We start from the raw sequence: 20,214 nt of genomic DNA on the forward strand, positions 1-20,214 counted from the left end.
AGAGTTCGATGGTACGCAACCGCACAAGAATAGTTGAATTGTTCTAACGCGACGAATTAGCCTTGGGGTTGGCCTCGATCAAACGCGATCTCCCATTTTAGAACGGCAGACTACCGACGAACATCGTCTCGATCATCGGCGGCGCAGGTACCAGATCCTCCAGTTTCAGGTAAAAGATACGCTGGAGCCCTTGCACCGACAGACTCCTCAGTTCTGGTAGTTTACCTAGCAAACGGGACAGGTAGTGCGCCTTCTTCTGTGCCTCTGCGTTGTAGGTCACATGATCGCGGAGGGACGAGATTATCTTCGATTGCAACTGCTCCATGCGATGGGGATCCTTCAGGCCGTACCTTGCTGCAATTTCCAGTGAAAACAAACACGTGTTAAGTGGAACAGGTTAATTAAGTGGAATTTTTGATCGTACAGATCCAGTGTATTTCTACAGAGGGATTTATGTCGAATAAAAGCAGAGTGAAGGAAATTACCGTATGTCCGTTTCATTCATTTTATCGCGCGAGGAATAACGTACGTATAATTTTAACAGACCGAGAAACATCAAATATGAATGCACCGCATGCACTGTTTAAGAAATTTCGTTACGACGAAAGTATGATTTTTTAATTGGACAGAAATGAAAACTAAATCTGACTGTCGGCTGTACTCTACAGCGGTTGTAAATCTTGGATAGAAGAGCGAACAGCAGTTCGACTGTTATTGCTAACAAATCACGTCCCCTTGCAATTCCAATCGAGAAACCGATATTGCGTGCAATCGAATGTCCACCAGTGGCCGAAAAGCATCACGCACATGCAACACTCGTAAGGAAAAATCGCGTGCCCCGAACGCGAACGATCGCGGTTTCTTTCGTCGTCGCATCAATAGCTAATCATCGACTCGATAAATAATAGATCGTTCAGACAGTCGCACCCAATAGAAAATCGTGAAATCGGTAGATGCGATACGAAGAATGAACTTACCGGTAACGAGGGTGAGAGCACACAGACAAGCGAAAGCACTAGTATCTACGTCGAGAGTGTGAAGAGCTTTGCTGAACTCGAGGATACTGTGGAGCCAATCGCCAAAGCTACGCTGACACTGCTCCAGTGCTAGCACCACACCGTTGCAAAATGTCAGCTTGGTGTCGTCCGGCTTTGTACGGTACGCCAGCCGAAGGACAAAGAGCTCCAGGCTCGCCGACTGGAAAAGTAACTCCTACGAGAAGGAGCAACGTCGAAGAAACAATATGAAAATTCAAGCTTGATTAAGAATTTTTGGATAAAGTTAGCGTTACGGTGGGCATTATACGAAAGCAACATTGCGACGTGAGAAAATGTTATTTTCACTTGGACGCCAGCAACCAGACAACCGGCCAATCAGACCGCCGATTAGACATGTCGTAGGCTCGTCAGGATTGACCTTTTAGAAAATGTACAAGCTATCGATCTCTTTAATGAAAGCTTCCCTTACGGATATTGTGTCTGGACGTCGATACATAATGAACAATATAACGTGACTCGCGCGCATAGTTGCATAACGACACGAAGAAATCACTCGAGATAGATGGGATTTAATGGAGAAGGTGATTAGAGGATTGAAGAATTTTAACGAACCTGATCTTCCCGTACGAGGTCCGTGAAACCGGGGATTTTGTCCGCGAATGTTCGAATCACGTCGATCGAGGTTGTGAGAAGATTGTAGAACTGCTGTGTCTTCTCTGCCTCTGTGATTGGTGGATCGCCGGGACTCGATTGTCGGTACTGTGAGTAGTCTAAGGATGCCTGATCAGGCGTGGTGTCCAAGTGTGCACGAACCAGAGCTGTGATCAAGGAAACTGGTGAACTTGGTGGTGATTCTTGAGGAGATTTGGGCTTGGATGGTAGCCTACCCCGACGGCCTTTTAAGGAATCTGTCCTGACAACCTGTGAAATGGAAAGAACCCCTGTATAGCACTTTGACGGAGATTAGGGAAGATTGCAATTTTCCTCCGCCTTGAGAAATAAGATTTCAACTTCCAAATTTGGGGGAAATTTGTCAGAAATTAGAGAGGGTTGCAATTTTTCACCGCCTCGGAATTTAGTGTAAATTCGATCAATTTACCTCCTTCACCATGCCAACCATCAGGCACTTCTGGAAGCGACAGAATTGGCAACGGTTCCGCCGGCGTTTATCCACAGGACAAGCTTTCTCAGCCAGACAAACGTATTTCGATCCCTTCTGCACGGTCCTCTTGAAGAAACCCTTGCAGCCTTCACAGGTACGCACACCGTAGTGCTGACACGCCGCTGTATCACCACAAACAGCACACAATTGACTGGGACTGGGTGGTGCTCGTTCGTTGCTGGTTCCGCTTCCGGGCGACGGGGAACTGACAGAGCTTCCGGTGCTGCTGTTTCCGCCACGAGCCTTCGGTGATTCTATGCTGCCGCTACTATCGATAAAATACCAAACTTTACGATAACAAGCCACCGAAAAAAAAAAGAAAACTACATAAAAATCTTTATCGTCTTCGAAAGTGTGAAATTCAAGAAAAAAACGATAAGACACTCTAGCTTGGACGAAAAAGACGTGGGAACATTGAAACTGTTTATTCCTATGAATAATTCATTACACGAGACACAGACATTCGTATCAAACTTCACCGACATCTATCGGGTGTTATAAATAAATCAAACAGGAAATTGACTGACTTAACACAGAAATCAATTTGTTCTGCCGTCTCGAATAAAAAAAGAACGATAGGAGGTTAAAAATCAATGTAAATTATTCATATTACCTCGCAGACTCTGACCTCTGAGTGGGTAGGGATGCTCTTCGCGGACGAGGCGTTCCAACAACCACGTTGTCCACGTTTGGATAAATGTCTGTAGGTGCAACAGGGGTGGCGCCTCCGGTTATGGCAGGTGGTGGACCGTACACCATAGGTACGCTGACAGCAGCACCATACGGCGAGTCTTGTCGATGATTCGACGGCGATGGAACAGCTGTTGTCGGTGTAGGTGCCGTCTCTGTGGCGAAGTAACCTTGATGATGATGATGGTGCTGCTGTTGCGGAGGTGGCGCAGGTTGCTGTTGCTGAGGATGATGGTGATGGTGTTGCTGTTGCGGCTGTTGCTGGTGGTCGTGGTAGGGCAACGTGGGTGAGAATTCTGTGGGATAGTGTCCTGTTGCGCACGGATACACCGAATTGTCGTAACACTCTCCGTCGTCCATTTTAATGCCGAGAACTTGAAGCTCCTGCCTGGTGTACCGTTGGACAGTGTAGGTCTCTTGGAAGCTGGGCAATGGTGTAGAGCTGCGTCAGAGAATTAAACGAAATTCTAGTCTCCGGTGATTCTTCCAGAAATTATGGAAAAAATTAGGGAGAGATGCAATTTTCCTCCGCCTTGAAAAATAACAATTCACACTTCGATGTTTGGTGGAATTCGTCGCTTTAAAAATTCAACCTTTATTCGTATTGAAAGAAAGGAAATTTAGGGAAAAATTGGAAGGAAATAATTTTTCTAAAGTTTCTCTGCAAAACTGTATTGAAATCGCTGCACGATCGTATGGAAAAATGGTTGAACTGGTAAAGGGGTCAAACATGATACCGACGAAGACTCCAAAAGTATACTCCATTGAAGGAAAGATCGTCTATCGTTTCCCTCGAGCATTTAAAAAAGAAATGCTGTTCCATCTGCGGAAGACGAATTGTAGGGTGAAAAGAAGGAGCTGTACCTAAGAGAATCCGCCTGGACGTCTTCTGGCAGAGGCGCCGCCGACGGGGGCGGTTGTGGTGCCGGCTGATGGTGCACAGTCTGCTGAGCTTGGCCTGACTCGTCGGTCACACCTTGAGGATTGCCCAACTGAAGCTCTGGAAAGGGGTCGAGCTCCTCGGGCAAGCTTCCCGCATCCGCAGGATCCGTGTATGAGGCGCTCAGCAGATCCGCCAGAGTGGTGCATACGAAAGGGCTCTGTAACAACCGGCAGTTTAAAACACTCGCTGGATCGTTCGATTGTAACCCAACTTTTCACTTCTTCAAACTTTCACGGGACTGTAAATAATTGAACCAAATCGAGTTTCTCACTCTCCGCAATTCAAGTCACACTGAATATTTCATTTCTGATTAATTGACATCCTGCGGAACACTACCAGAAACACTTCATAATTCAGACATCGGTGTTGTATTTTTAAAACCGAAGGGAATTGATTCGATTGGAAATCGAGCGCAGTTTGATACGGGATGATAAAGGATCGAGGTTTCTGGGTCCAAACGATCCACTTTTAACCCTTTCGCTGCTGCATTCGACGATATTCCTTTTATGGAAATGAAAAAATAGTAAAAATAAATTGCAACTGTTTTGAAACAATTCTATTTGCATTATAAAAATAAAAACGATTGCTCGGCGAAAGGGTTGAAGAATTACGTGAAAATAGCTGCTCCCTCGAACAGGTAGATAAACTCGAATTCGAAACTAGATGAAGGAACGTTCAAATCCTCCAGAGGTCAGATTAAACTTGTCGATCACGATTCCAAGTAAAATATCAACTAATCACTTTTTCTGTGATTCCCACGGAGTCGGACAACGCCGGTAGAGCCGTGCGAGCGGCAAATCGAAGTACTCGACTGCAAGGCGGTAACATTGTTCGACCACAATTGCGAGCCGTGTCGAGACATCGATGTACAGTTGAGGTGCGCAGTGAGGATGTCGGAGAGGATTGGCGAAGCGGTCTCTCGTATCGCGTGTTGTCTATAACTCACCGCTCAGACAGCCCCGCGGAGATTTCTACGTTGAACCAACGAATCGCCTCTTTCCAATTCAAACTCGGCTACGAATCGAAACTAACCCATTTCCTAGGCTATCCAACTTCTGTCTGAACAACGACGTCTCCAATTGCAAAGTAAACCATTTCACGAATAATCTCGCTTCGTTTCAGATTGAATGAAAGAAATTTCAATTGAAAAATCTCTATTTGTCATTTCTTCATTTATTCGAGAGTAAAGCACAATTTGCATCGCGAGTGGAGCGACGACACAGAGAATAAAGACACGGAAGAACGTCTGGCGAGGGAGGATATCAGCAGGAGGAAGGTGGTATGGGGTCGGATATTCAATTTGCCAGGTTGGTTCCGCTGTTGAGCTGACATTTCGTTCATCGCTCCCTCGAGGACCGTCGATCGAAGTCTCAGCCTGTCATAACCCTGACTACGGCCTTCTAAACGGCCTCCTAGCCATGTCTCAGGCCCCTTATCCGTTTCCCCCTCAGGATCTCGCTACGAGCAATTAGGTATCTAGCCTCAGCCGTGTGTTATCGTTTCTCCTACGTGTGTAACACCGCTAATTTCAACGGAGTGTTCAACGACGTGTTCCAGTGGACCGCTATTCGTTTAATTACGCGTGACGATCCACCGCGGAGGATTCCAATGAAACTTCGAGTCGGAAAATCTGCAATGTGGTGAAGGAAGGGATAGAAACAGGTAGGACGACACTCGAGATCCGGGTAGGTGCACGATAAGCGAATGCAGATGACGATCAAGAACGCCGGAACGTAGGAGGGCAGATCTTGTTGCGGGTCGAGGCAGACTCGCGCGGAGAGTTCGAAGACTTAAGACGGGGGACAGATAAGATAGAGGAATAGTGAAAGTTCCGTTCCACGAGCCTCGTGTGCATGCCTCTAAATACGGGATTCGATAATTACCCGGCTAGCTTTGCTAGACTTGCTCGTAGAAATTTCGTTTCGTTCGAATCACAATCTGTGTCCGTGTGTTGTGTCTCTTTCTCTTTTTTTTTTCTGAAACACCCTGTATCTTGTACGATCAATTATCGTCGAAAAGGGTGCACGACAAGTATACTTGGATAAAAAGAGGTACGAAGGGTTTGATTAGCATGCGAACCAGGAAGTGACACTTCTCCTCACGTTGCAGAAATCTGGTGAAAAGTGCCAAGAAGCTGGATCGTCCTATTTTTTTCTATTTAATTTCGAGAAGTATCAAAAATTCTTTTGTCGACTAAGCTTGAGTGAACACTAAATTAAGGTAAATTGTTTATAAAAGAAGTTAGTGCGACAACGAAGAGAGGAGAAGTTTCGACAACATCGTCGTGGACCGATGTGACGGAAGCTTTTGACGTAGTATCGCTCGAACGATTAATCGGCCCTTGCTAGTTACCTGCGTCTGTAGAAGAAGCATACTTGATGCTACCGTGAACGCGGTGGTAGTCGTGGTTGTCGAAGACTGATTCGTACAGGCTAGAACCGGAACGGTAGCTGTCGTTTGACGTTGCTGCCGATGACGGTGCGGTTGTTGCTGCTGTTCTACGTCGTTACGGGTAATAGCCACTGCTCGTTGGCTACCGTTGCTGTTGTCGCTGTCGCCGTTCGGCGAGTGCAGTTGCCCTGCAACAAAACCAAACACACCCTAAAGATATCGTCCTGCTGAGAATGTTAAAATTTTTCTGAACTACGGTAAATTGCTTGCAATCAACCCTTTGCCGTGCAATATCCAATCACCCTTGTGATTAAAGAACGAGTTGCACTTGTGGAAAAATTGCCAGACTTGCAATGTCAGGCACAGTGATCTCAAATTTTCAAGCGACAGTTTACATAGTCAGGAGAAAAATTGCGAAACACGAGGTTATCGATGTCCTTAACACGTTCTAAATTTTTATCCCTTGTATACGAGTGAAAGTTTCATCTTTAGCGCAAGTTCTAAAGCGCGAAGCGAAAGGATATTTCAGCCGGTAGCTTTCAACAAATTTCCATCAACCGCACGCTTCTTTCCCTCTTTCTTTCTTCTACAAAACGTTATTAGTGTACCGGTGCACGGCGTCTATCGAGAAAAGTTCGGTCTAAAACCAACGCGTTTATTGTCAGCGACGGAACAAAGAGGGACGAACGAGGAACGAAACTTTCTGACACGTATTCCAACGCGTTGAATGTACTCCGGCCAGACTATTTCTATCCGACGAAGATACCACGATCGCTTCTTTCTTTTGTCTAGACGCCGACGTCACAAGGCGAGGATTCTACTTCAGCTAAACAGGCTACGTACAATATCTGCGATATTGAGAGTGACCGGTGTCCATGGTGATCATGTCTGCGACGAATTTAAAAACGGAGGATCACGAATCCCGATGTGCAGAGGAGGAGTATCGCGTGGCACGAGATGCGAATTTGATGAAATATGTAGAAATTTCGACTACCAGGCCAAGGATGGCCTGGCAGCCAATTCGATACCGAAACCACTTTCACTGGTTCCCGTTTCTCCAGTTTTGACGTTATACTTCTTCCCGACCCGCTCTTATCACTACGCACGGCTAACTTATTAGTCGTCGAATCCTCGCCGTCGACTGAGGTCCGCGACGTCGACGTTTCGTCATATATAGGGTGGCTCCGACACCCCGGGGAGACATGAAATCATTGGCATTTAAAATACTACCTAGCCGGTGCTATAGACAGCCACCATACCCCCTGCTCGATTATTATTACGCGATATTATCCCCCAACGCCCGAGGGATGACTACGTTCCCGTCAGCGGACAAGCGTTCTTCTATCTTTTTCGTCAATTTTCCCTTGGAAGGAAGCTCAGATGAGTGTAGAAATAGATGTGAAATTTTTCGTACCTATCGTCTCTGTTAACTGGATGTTACATTCTACCGTGTTCTACAATTTCCCATTTTAATTTTCCAAGTGACAAGATAAGCGAAACAAACAGACGCGTTTCACTCAAGTTTCACCCCTTCGAGCGACGCAAGATACGAATCAAAGATAGTCACGGTTACCTAACCCATCGATTCCATTCAATTTCGCAACAACGACGCTTAAAGGACCACCCGTCGACTTATCCCGTCGTAAAACGATTCCACCATAGCAGAAACGAACCTACGAGGGGTGTGAAACTGTGCAACGCGATTTGACACGATAGCGAACACCAGTCGCCATCGAGCTGCGTTGAAAGAGAGAGGGGAGAGCTGTCCCTTGCATCGATAAATATCTATGCAAACGTACCTCCCATCTATACGGCAATAAATCTGAAACGCAGAGTCAGAGATTGATCATAGAGAAGTCTGTCGTTACTTGTACGAAAAAAAAAAGAAAAGGGAAAGCCCACACACACACTCTCTTCTACCTTTAACCTTTCTTCCCCTAAGGTTTATGAAGAGCGTGCAAGGTGGTTCGGTTACGGTTTCAGCCAATTAAGATAGCTCGAGTCCAAAACAATGAGCCCTATCAGACAGCGGGGATCAGCGCGAATCCGCGGAGGTGAGCCGAGCGAGTGGAACCGATCCCACCTACGGGAGCGCATACTAGAGGAAACAGGCTGCACCTGAGCCTGTGGTGCACGTGCACGGAAGGACTCGATTAACTTCTACAAGCGGCTAAAGCCCGACAGCGACCGTAGGCAGGGTAAAGGTAGAGGTGGCCAGGGTAGGGTAGCGAACGGACGGAGAAAGAGTAGGGTTAGCCGAACAGCGTGTGCCAAGTGGATTACACCGGTGTACACGGCCCTCCCACGAACCACGCCTCTCCACGTGCCACCACGTGCAGGCAGAACGCGCACCGCGCCACTTCTGCCTCCGTTCCTTCCTCGATTTGCTCTCATCAATTAACCACTCTACTCTGTTCCTCCCCTTTCTCTCGTTTCGCGGTAGCAATTTTCTCTCCAAGGTGTTTCGCCGATCTTCTTCGTCGTGGGATTACCGAACATGCGTGTGTCTCACTTTGGAGTGAGCGATGCTAGTAGTTACGGTACGGTGGATTTTGTTGTAGATGTATTAGGTGGTTGAAATTTGAAGCGAAGTCTAGGAAGCTGAAATGATTAACTCCACTTTCTGGTATTCTTGCAGCTTTAGCGTCAAAGCAATGCTTCGGGCTTAACTCTTGATAATGGGATTGTTGCGAATGTTAAGTCGTTGAAATAGGAGATGTTCGTGAGCCTCTCAGAAGCTGAAATGATTAACTCCATTTTTTTGGTATTCTTCCAATTTTAATAAATCTAGTTCGATGGAGTTAGTCGGCTTTCAAGTGGCTGGTACGGAAAAGTGGAATCTATAGTTTGCTATTTCAAATGTGAGATTTGATTTGAATTGTAATCAATTTACGCGTTTAAACAGGGAAATAGTGTAGTAGATGTAATTAAAGTAACTTATTAACCAAAAGAAATATTCCATAATGACGTACCAATTAGAGATACATTTGAGAAGTTCACGGCTGAAACACAGATTTTTATAATAATAGCAGAAACGTGTCGAAAGCTCCCACGTTAGGCACGATATCAAAACAGCGAACAATTAGTATCGATATAATATCTTTACCCACACACTTTGCCGGTGCAAAGGCGAGGCTCGGCACGAGCTGTTACTATGCCTAACTTACTTATAAATTAAACGACGGAGCGGAGGTGAGATATCCGATGAATAATAATTAACGATGAGCTCAGAGAACGGAAATTAGAGTCAGAGTTTAAGGCTGATCGTTAGACTGGTTCAGACTAGTTCACGAGCAAAGGAAACAGATTGGCGAAATAAAAAGTTGAATATTGATCAATTCATAAGTCACCTTAACTGCTCTGATCAGATAAACTGTGCATGAAATTATTTTCTTACAGTTTCCTCTTGTCAACTGATTAAAATAACAGTTTTCCCTTCGAACACCGATCGAACATGATTACGCATTTCGTATTACACGCGACTGCAAGTCATCGACGGAAGGAGAAACGCGCGCATTGTCGCAGATCATCGGCGTCAACAGGCAGATTCTCCCGTTGTGTAAGCGACCGGAGGAATTCCACGAATCCAACAATTGCGAAAGTGGTCGCAGCCTCTGCCAACATCCTTACGGTGTTACACATTCCATACGGATACACCGATGAGGATAAGAATCTCCCCATCGTTCGTTTTTCTCTCCTCTTTTCAAACCGTTTAAACGAACCATCCTGTGTACGAATGAAGCATCGATGACGTCACCGAGACCAGGTACCATCGACCGGTTGCTATCTTCGGACAATTAGACATGAAATCCCTGTAAATTGCCAGCTAATTGCAACGATCATCTCGTCGCGCGTTTTCATTTTACGCCTCGCCACGGATAATTGATATCCTTCATGAATAATTCATCGCGGCGGATGGTTTCTTTCTAACTCGACGGTTTTCCTAGGAAAACCGCAGCCATTAGGAGAAAGAGACGCGGACGGAGAGATACGGATGGAGAGAATGTGAGGAAGATGGAGAAATGAGGAGAGAGAGAGAACGAGACGGGGACGGGGAAATAGAGAGGAAAGGAAAGAGACGAAAAGATCGAAAGAGAGAGACAAAGATATAGAGGAGAGGAGAGGGAGAGACGTAGGCAGAGAGAGAAAGATAGACAGGAGAGGAGAGAGAGAAAATTGCTACTTATAATCAGCAGATGCAAGACATTTCTTCGTTTCAGCCTCGGGAATCGTCATGTTGCCGATCGATCGAGACGTCGCGACGCGTACATGCCAGCCAGGCACACCTAACGACGTTGGCAACCGACGGTGGGTGCGCGTGTGCGTGCACGAGAGAAAGTAGGACCTGATCCGTGGAGTCGTACGCGACACATAATCGTGCCGCGAGATATCTTCGATTTAAAGCTCGCATCGGTTCGCCCACACGAGTCGAACGTCTCTCCGGTTGGACGATCGTAATTAACCCTTTCACCGCTAAGTAGGGACAGTCGTGTGCCGGCCTGTCGTTCGCTCGCTCCTTCCTTTCAGCCGATCGAAATTTTTGTCCACCGTCACGGAGCTTTAAAGTCTGGTTATCGCTTACGGAACGAAAGCTCCTTTGGAACTGGGCCACGAGACAATTTATCCGGGGCAAGAAATACTCTCAGAATAGGGAGAAATATCTTTGAGACGATTCTTAGAGAGTGACGAAGAATCGAGGCTGAGCTTTACGTAGAATTTTTACAACAGCGAATCGTGAAAATGTCGAATTTCATTATTCCGCGACAGAAATCTCCGGAAATAATGACAATTCATCTGAAAATGTCTGAAAATATTAGACGTGGAAATTTTTCAAAATGATAGACAGTGATTTCGACGAAGCATAGTTCTCTGTAGATACAAAATACACGTCTTCGAGATTGACGCCCGAGGGGCCACGATACTGTAGTGCTAATTTTTCACGCGTATCCATCACTTTCACTGCTAAATTGGCACAATTTTCATTTTTTCGATCGTCCTCCAAGAAGATAGAACGTTTCTTTTCATTCTCGTAGAATCTATCGATAGGAAACAAATGACAGAGATATAAGAGAAAATCGATCATCTACCGATCGTCTAATAAATTCACGAGTCACTTTTCAGCGTCTCAAACGGTGGAATTATTTCCCTTCATTAATCTATCTACATTTTATGTCATATATCTTCGCGCGACATGGAAAGTCGAATGAATCATGGGATCGACGATGTTAATTTGAAAGTTTCCAAGCGGCGAGCAGTCTAAAACTGGTCCACACAGTGGTGGTGCAGCCGGTGCAGCTTTCTCTTTCGTTGAATTTAGTGAAAGATTGATGACATCGTAATTAGGATTACGAACTATGAAAAAGCCCCGTTTCGCGAATCCTGAGTCATCCTCCTGTGGCACCATTCCTCTCCACACACACACACACACACAGAGAGAGAGAGAGACGTCTGATACGTGTGTTATTTATCCTCGCTTATCGTAGCTTCTCCACAGTTCATTAGCGGTCCATTCAACAGAATCCAGTTATCACCTGCTTCGTAATTCGTCGAGTACACTAACCTTCGCGCCGACGAAAAGCGGATCAAAGAGAGAAGAATTAAACAGCCAACGATGCTAATCATTCGATCAAATACACATTCTGTACACACACGAGTGATATATCCCCGAAGAATTTGCCGTTTCCATTTAGAGATTTCGCTGCAATATCATAGAAATCATAAGTACTTTCCTCTCCATTCATACCGTGTGTACAAATCAACGCCAGCCTGCGAATTCCTACGTTTCCGAAACGAAATTCTCAGAAATTTATGTGACAGAGACGGAGTAGAGTAGCGTAAAATAGAAAAGTCGGTTACAGAAAGATCCAGAAAAATAGGAAAAAAGAAAGCTTCCCATTTTAATCACAAACAATCGCACACACCAAAATCCCACGCGTCTCAGCATCCCAAAGACGCTCAAACACCACATATTCCCCCTGAAAAAAAAAAAAGAAAATACTCAGGAATTGCATAGAAATCACAAAAGCAACATCCTATCATCAACTCAACAACTCTCGACTCGATTCCAACAAATCCCCGTCGATTCCTGCAATCGACAGGCGAAGAAGGAGCCCGAACCCATCGGCACGGTGTGGAGAGAATAAACACAGGTCGAATCACGTGAAAGCAGGACCAGGAAAGCGAGGTACTGAAACAAATTGTCCAGATACCCTGGAAAGATTAGATACGTTCCCCTGTTGGATCGACCTCCGCCGATAAAAGGCTGCTTCGCGCTCACCGTTGGCAAGAGCAGAGAATACACACAAAGGCCTCTCCACGGCTCGCGTCTCTCGACGCGGTCTCGCGGGTTAGAGTGCGGTGTCGAACGCGGAGGTGAAAGAGAGGAGCCTCGACGTCGTGTTCCAGCGAGGGAGGAGAGAGAGAAGGAGGATACGGAGAGTTGCTTGCGACACGCAGGCTCGAGCAGCTTGGCTGATAGGTAGGTAGGTAGGTATATCGCCCCCTGACCCCGAAGAACTACCGTGAGACCGGCTTAGCTCCGGCCTTAGGAGCACTCTCCTTTGCTCTCTCGGCGTGCACCGCGCGTATGCACACACGTACATACGCGGCGCACACGCGTACAGGCGCCGTGGAATAAACGGGACGAAGGAGAAGAAGAAGTGGGAAGGGTACAGTGACACGAGCAAAGAGAAGAAGAAGAAGAAGGAGGAGAGAGAGAGAAGGGAAAAACGACACGAACGACGAAGGATGTGTGACTCGTGGGTGCAGCTGCAATGCGGCCCGGCTGCATTCAGTGGCACACACAGGACGCTACCAGGGCTTTTCGATGGCACGCCGGGATTATCCTGTGCCGCGAGAACAAGCGCCGTCCGATGAATTTCGTAATCGACTGCAAGCACGACTGGAGGGACGTTCATGAGGATTTTTCTGTGGATCCAGGATATAGACACTTTTTGGGAGGATTTTTTGATTCTCGTTGGAAACGAGAGGGATACCGTTGCTCGTGAGTATGTTGGAAGATTAAGTTGAATACACCGGCGGTGTTAACAAAGGTGTACGTAGAGATTTTTCCTCGTTCGTTCGAGTATTTTTATAACCTCTGCGGTTGGATAATTATCGAACGTTTATATATGCAACCTTGTGTCGCATCTTGGATTAATTATGAATCAGTTCTGAAGTACTATTGTCTGAACACTAACCTCAATGAATCGACGTTACCACCTGCACGTTATGGTACATGATTGCAAGTTCAGTAAAGGAGATTTTTCATTTCATTTGCATGGATAGAATGGAGAATTTTGTAAATCCTCTGAAAGGTGATGATCATTCGAGTTTCGTGATTTTTCGTGATTGATAATCTTAAATATAGGTGTGCAATCTTAGTTCTTTCAACACAACGTTGGTCAACCTCGAGAGGAATTAACGTTACCACCTGTGTACAGCGTGGTAGATGATTGCCATTTAATAAGGGAACGTTGCAAATATAAAAAAGACAATTTTATAAATGCCGAAGGAGATGCTGTCTCCAGGTAACGGCAAAATTAAGGAACAATTAAACATCGAAGATTCCTCGCAGCGTCCGAGTGAAAGCTACATACGTTTTGACGGAAGATGAATCTTAATTATGAGCGACTCCGTGACACGCCTTGGAAGCAAAGAAAAATACGCATTCCCACAGAGTTTAATGACTTTTGGATATCCCCGATTGGTAATCGTAGTTCGAGAGAAAGTACCCGTTTCCCGTGACACAAAACTTGGCGAAGAATCTCTCTCGAGCCACAATGTGTATCGGTCTTCTGCGAGACACCCTGTAGATCGTGGCGAAAGTTCAGCGAGTAAAGCTTCAACGGAGGGGAAAAATCCACGTGGATAGCGATACGGTCACGTTGGTATCGTCGATATTCGGACAAAGCGGTAAATTATCGACGATCCGTGAACAGGCAGCGCGCGGGAAAATGGCGAGGCATAAATCAGCTCTCGGCTTGGACGAAGAAAAACCCTGGACGATAATTACAGAGAGCGGAATTTTACGACGGACTATCCCCTCTTCCTTTCACGAACAACAAACACCGAGAGAGACAGTAATAATTTCACGTAAATCCACGATCGTGTTGATCGAGGGTTAATTCCACTCGATCCGTCGCTTTTTCTTCCATTCCTCCGCTTATCGTCGAAGAGACGGCAAAAATCAGCGATGTAAAACAACGAAAAGAAATGGAAAAAAAGGCAGAGAGGAACGTGGACAAGCGTGTACATGGACAACTTTTTCTAGGCGTCGCGTAAGCAATCATCCCGCATACTTCGGATGAAAGAATAAGCAAATAGAAAACCAGCCGTGGCCGCTCGCTAGCGGCGTTGCAATTATATTTCCAGTGGCGCATCGGGTTGCGAAATTCGACATAATTTCGTGAGTGTTGCGGTAGAAAGGAAGGAAGAACGATCGCGTGGAGGGGAATTATACCTGTTGAAAAATTTCGAATATTTTTTTTTTCCTCCTCTCCTCAAGGATGACCGAACGAATGATCCACGGTTTCGCGGGGAAACGAATGGCGTGGAACGCAAAATGGCCGTACGAATCGGCTCCACCCACATCCTGATCTTCGCATGCGTGTTCCACAGTCTCATATATCGATCCTTTGGTTCCTCTTCGCGAGGCGCGACAGAGAGGAGAAAAGAAGAGAGACGAAGCGAGAGAGTATCGTGTCGGCGCGTGCCTCGACGGGCGTCGAGATCACCGGGATTTTCCCGATTTCCCATCTGCGAATCACGCGTTTCGAAACAGTCGCTCTTTCGCCCGCAATTTCTGAACAAAGTTTTAACTTTTCTACGATTCCAGGCTTAATAAAACGTTTTATTGCAACATCTGTTAAACAGTTCTCGTGTTGTTTCTTCTTCTTTGCTATAAGACACTCACGCAAATCGGTCGGTTCTATCAATCGAGACGTTTACTTCCTCGTCGTGAGTATCGGGAACAAGCGTGACGAAACGATGAGACGAATTATTGCATCTCGCAGCCTCTACCATCCTTTCTTAACACGTAATTACAATGTCAATATACTTGAAGTACATTAACACTTTGATCGTTTCGTAGAAATTCACGCGAAGGAATGCTAGGAATTCGAAGGAAAAGAAGAAGGCGTAAATTTGGCGATCCATAAAACTAGAGTCTCTGTTTGTACATTCGACAGGCACTATTTCCAAAATTTCTCGTCGTTAATTACTCTTCTCCTCGAGCAATTAAGCTATTTGTCACGAACAGGGAAGGAAGTAAAAAAAGAACCGCGCGAGAATGTTGGAAAAATTTTGGAAAAAACGACTCGATCACTTTGCAACGGTAAGATCTCGAACGCGCGAAATAGGAGAGAAAAAAAGAGCGAAGAAGCGAGCTGTGGATCTGCTCATTTGCGCGCATCCTGCGAAAGCGTGGTGGACAGTTATGCAAGAGGCCACGTTTGGCGCGTCCGGCAGGTTCGACCGGTCTTAATTGCAATCGAACCACTACCAGTCGACTTCGCCTGGTCGAAACTAGTCAGGTTTCGGATAGAAACGGCCCCGAGACACACGCGCACACACTTGTACGAAGAGGAGTGAGAGAGAGAGGGAGAGTCTGAATATTAATAAATTATTTTCTATCGGCACGTGTCGGCTACCGCATTTCGTTTCGCGAGTCACGCTATATCGACCAGTCTCCGATGAAAAACTAGTCCATTTGCGTTCGTAAATAGGAGTTTTATGAAGCTGGATGAAAAGTGACCGGTATATAACACCATACTGCAACACGCGAATCGTAAATTCGAACGCGTTTCCAACACGCTTCGAAACAGAGAGAGAGAGTGTGTGTAGAAAATGATTGTGTGCATTTGGTTAGAAGAGGTACGAGATTGAAGCGAGATCGGTTTGGTTCGAACGTTTGGTGAATCTGTCGAAATTCCATGGTGAAAGGAGCACATTGCACGGGTATTCCGTTTTATTGGCGCAGTCGATCATTCGAACGGCTTTATCCTCCCATAAATTGTTGCACGGTCTAAAAGCCTTATCTGGTACATAAATTAGACATTCAGCTGCAAGTACTATCGTATTTACAGGTGTTGAACAATATCTCGCGAGGCCGAGTCTCTTATTACGTATAAACAAAAGTTGAAACTGTATTGTAAGAATCCCCCCCCCAAAAAAAACAGGACTTTCGTGTCGAACAATTCTACGTATAATTTTATAAATTCACCGGTAACTCTTCAAGTTTCTTTATATTCACAACGGGATATTCCGATCATCCTCAAGGTTGTGCACACACACGTTGTAACCTCGTTACAACATCCGTTGCTCCTTTTTTTTTTTGTTCACTCGATTCGACGAAGTTCTATTCTAATCAACCATACCATAAAAGCGTTCGATAGTTAACATTTACCAGGCTGTAACTTGGTCGAACACCGAAACGAATCCCCTCGCCTGTACGTATTAGTCTCGAAACAAACGAGGCATCCGACGATCGGCAAGCAATTTACGATTATCACGCATAATCCTCATCGATTTCCAGAAATAAAACGCATCGTTCCGCGACACAGAGGCTGGCCGGAGGTGTCCTCGAGGCGAGACTACGCCGCGGAGGCTCAAGGACGACCACGATTGGTCGTTCCTTCGATAAAATGCGGCGTCCACGTGCACGCGACACTCGCTCTGTCAGGCGAATTCGCCTTCTGGAAACACGGCTGTTCGATCCCACGTCCAGTCACAAAACTCTCCTCGCCTCTGCCTCGGCGTATTCGTGTCGAGTTGTATATCCTACACACTCCACCTTGCCCCGTCCTGGCGTACGGTACCGGTTGCTCGTCCTCTCACTCTCGACGACCACCAGATACCGATGATGTACGCACGCACAGAGGGGAATATGAACGACGTACTTTCATCGAATTCGATGCAGGAACGAATTTCAATCGAGCCGAGCTTGCCGGTAGAGAGTGAAACGAGAAGGAGAGAAGAGGAGGGGAAGTCTCTGGTAGAGAACTAGCTGAGAAATTGCTCGCAGCACTTCTTTCTCTCGTTCGAGAGAAAGAGAGAGGAGGAGATAGAGCGTGGGTTTCTAATCGTCGTGGCTGAAAGTATCGTTGCCTGTACCAATTAATGTTTATCGTTAGATCGGATCGAATTGACCCTTCGGTAGTGGGTCAAGATGTGAGAAATGTTTATGGTGATACAGGTTATGGAAACTGAATTAACTTGATGAGGATGTCTTGGGTTTTAACGCGCTCTGTGTCACGCGGGTCACGGGAGTTGGTAATCCTGCTTTTTTTTAACCTATCGAGCATATTTATTAAAATACAGAGTAAAACATGAGATTAAGGAGATCGGTCGAAAGAATGTGTGAAAAAACGGCCAGTTCAATTGTCTAAATAGAATTTTCATTAATGTCAACAGATTTTACTGTTCTCTCAATTTTTCTTCCTCCCTTATTACTTTTAGAAATAATACTATGCGATTTCTGGCCTCTTACGACTTTTCTGTATAATCTATCTGTCCCTTTCTAGTTTGTTGTTTTTTTTTTCTTACTTTTGTTTACCAAAGGGTTAAAACCCGTATACCAAATAAATAAATAAATAAATAAAAAAGAAGAGATAAACGATCAAACACGAGAACACAAGAAACGTGTAATCGTAAATCGTAAAGAACGTTTATGCATCTCTAACGAAACACTCGTTTCCCCGAATTTCCTAATTTCTCAATCGAAACTTCCACTTTTCCTCCAATACGGAACACCTCGCCGCCGCGTGGATTTTTAATCGGCGCAACTCCAATCCGACTTGCATAATCCATGCAACCGGTCGAAGATTCGCAGGTGATCGGTTGCGCAATCGATGCACAAGTGACATTTGAAAAAAAAAAGAAGTAATTTGTGCGGTACTAGCGGCACGCGTTAGTTGAACTTATCTGCAAAACGATCGCCGGTAACATCCAGACCAGAAACCGTTCCATCAATTACGCGATCCTGTAGGTTCAGCGTCGAACAAACCGCTCGACGACAGCTCGTCTCGTCTCCTCGAGCAAGCGAACCATCACACCAAAGAGACAAGACACACACCGACCCTCCGGGTGTCTTGACTCGCGCGAGTCACCAGCAATGAAAAAGCCACGGTTAAGATCCCTATCGGTTCAATCAACGCCGTACCAAAGCTGGTAATCGCGCTTCATCAAGACGCGTCTCACGCCTAGTTGATCGTAAACGGGCCTAAGCTTTTTCTTCTTCATTTTTTCTCTTGCTACCAACCTGGACAAATACTCCGGCAGCCGTCGAAAATGGTTAATTGAACGATCAACATGAGAGAACAACGATTCCTACTCTACCGTACTCCTTTTTTGTATCGAGTTAAAATATAGACACAATGATGAACGTTAACGAGTAACCAATCTCAGAGTGAACACGTTCCCCTTTCAAGCTTGAAGAGTTCAACGAAATTATTACCCCAGTCTCTCTCTCTCTGTGTTCCTATTTATACGTTTACGTAATCACCAGCTAGCATCGTGTCCCTAAACGAGAAGAAGAAGAAGGATCCTTCGTCTAGGTATGGTAACCGAACCCCTCAATCTTCGTGTCTCTCGGTGTTAAATCAGACGGTGGCAGTAGACGTTTTCAACGAAACTGAAACGCGTGGATAAGAGAGACACGCGCGTTTCTGGCTACACACGGTGCTTCTTCGCGAAGACGTGGTTCGCCACCTTGGCGAGTCAGCTGCGGCTGCAACCGGTCGACACGTCGAAGAGAAAGGATTTACCGGGGTCACCGCGTCTACGCGGCACGTCACGAGGAAGATAACCGGCGACTAATAGGGTCACTTAGGCTAAAGCGTATGTGTTCAATCAAAAAGAAACTTTGTCGGACAGGTTTCTTCGCGGCGGGTATTGCCGGCAATCTACTCTGCCTGAAGAAACGTTCGTGGGAAACGCTGGCGAGTATCGGTCCGCGAGATCTTCGACCGATCCTCCGTCGTAAATCCTCGTTCGAGGCTCTAGCTTCAAGATCGTACGCCTTTGTGTGGCGCGGAGATCTCCCTTGGCGGGAGACTGGCCGGATTAAAAAATTCACCTGTCGCCTAACGGCCGACGAGAAAATTTCGTATCACGTGAATGGGGGAATTCGAGCGTTTCGATATTGAGACACCCGTTACGTTGCTGCACAAGTATCGTGCGATTTAAATTTCTTCGCTCAAGTTGATGCAATCAGCGAAAATGTACAGTGTCGACTGAAAGTTTCAGATCACTGTGCATTACGAGCCGATAAAAAATGATGTAAGATAAACCTAGCAATTTGGTGAAATAATGAACCTTTTACGAAACGAAGCAAACTGGACGCTGCTCATTCTAAATTTCTAAAAAATTATCGACAGATTGGATATTCGTATAAATTAAGAAGCGGTTCCAAGTAGAAGGTTCAAGACACAATAATTTTTTTTCAAGAGTTGATTCTCGTGATCGTAACACGAAGTCCGACACGAGATTCAAAGGCGTGAAGTGATTAAAGACGCTTAATTAGTCCGTGGAATTCCTGGCAAGAAACAAGACAGGTTCGGTATATACGACAGCTCGAACAAGGAAACTGCGATAATTTAATTGAGAAAAAAGAAATGAATATCTCCAGCAGAAGGAAAATAAAAGAGCGATGGACGAAACTGTAAGAAGGATCAATTACGCTGGCAAGATTCTTTAATCTATCCATCTCGATCGCCATACCGGGTCGTCGAAGAGAAATAAACGCGTCCTATGCCGCGTATGGCGACACACGGAATAGGATGAGATGGATCGTCGATCTGCCGCAAAAAGCTGGATCGTAGGAAGAAACCTCCAGGCCTTTCTCGATTCTATGTGCGTCGGGTTCTATCTGTCGGATGTCGTAAGCCAGTAGCATCGGCTGACTCGATTGAGCGATCAAAGATCGATTAAGCGAGCCGGTTTTTCCGACGCTATATTTTCTAATGCATGTTTCTCTCTCTCTCTCTCTCTCTTTCTCCCTCTCTCTGTTGCATCCAAAAAATGAAAACGAC

General features: G+C 45.7%; 1 protein-coding gene across 1 annotated transcript in view; it reads right to left on the reverse strand.

Moving 5' to 3' along the window:
- Positions 1–97: 97 nt before the first annotated feature.
- Positions 98–20,214, reverse strand: part of LOC108571327 (nuclear receptor subfamily 4 group A member 2) — a 40,826-nt gene continuing 20,709 nt past the window's right edge. Inside the window, exons 2-8 of the mRNA XM_017933341.1 lie at positions 6,146–6,372; positions 3,715–3,950; positions 2,774–3,292; positions 2,098–2,428; positions 1,611–1,919; positions 978–1,212; positions 98–354 (exon numbers count right to left, since the gene is read on the reverse strand). Coding sequence (XP_017788830.1) covers positions 98–354; positions 978–1,212; positions 1,611–1,919; positions 2,098–2,428; positions 2,774–3,292; positions 3,715–3,950; positions 6,146–6,372 — 2,114 coding nt within the window. The remainder of the gene's footprint in view (positions 355–977; positions 1,213–1,610; positions 1,920–2,097; positions 2,429–2,773; positions 3,293–3,714; positions 3,951–6,145; positions 6,373–20,214) is intronic.

The sequence above is a fragment of the Habropoda laboriosa genome, unplaced genomic scaffold (genome assembly GCF_001263275.1).
Source record: "Habropoda laboriosa isolate 0110345459 unplaced genomic scaffold, ASM126327v1 scaffold57, whole genome shotgun sequence".
Taxonomy (NCBI): domain Eukaryota; kingdom Metazoa; phylum Arthropoda; class Insecta; order Hymenoptera; family Apidae; genus Habropoda; species Habropoda laboriosa.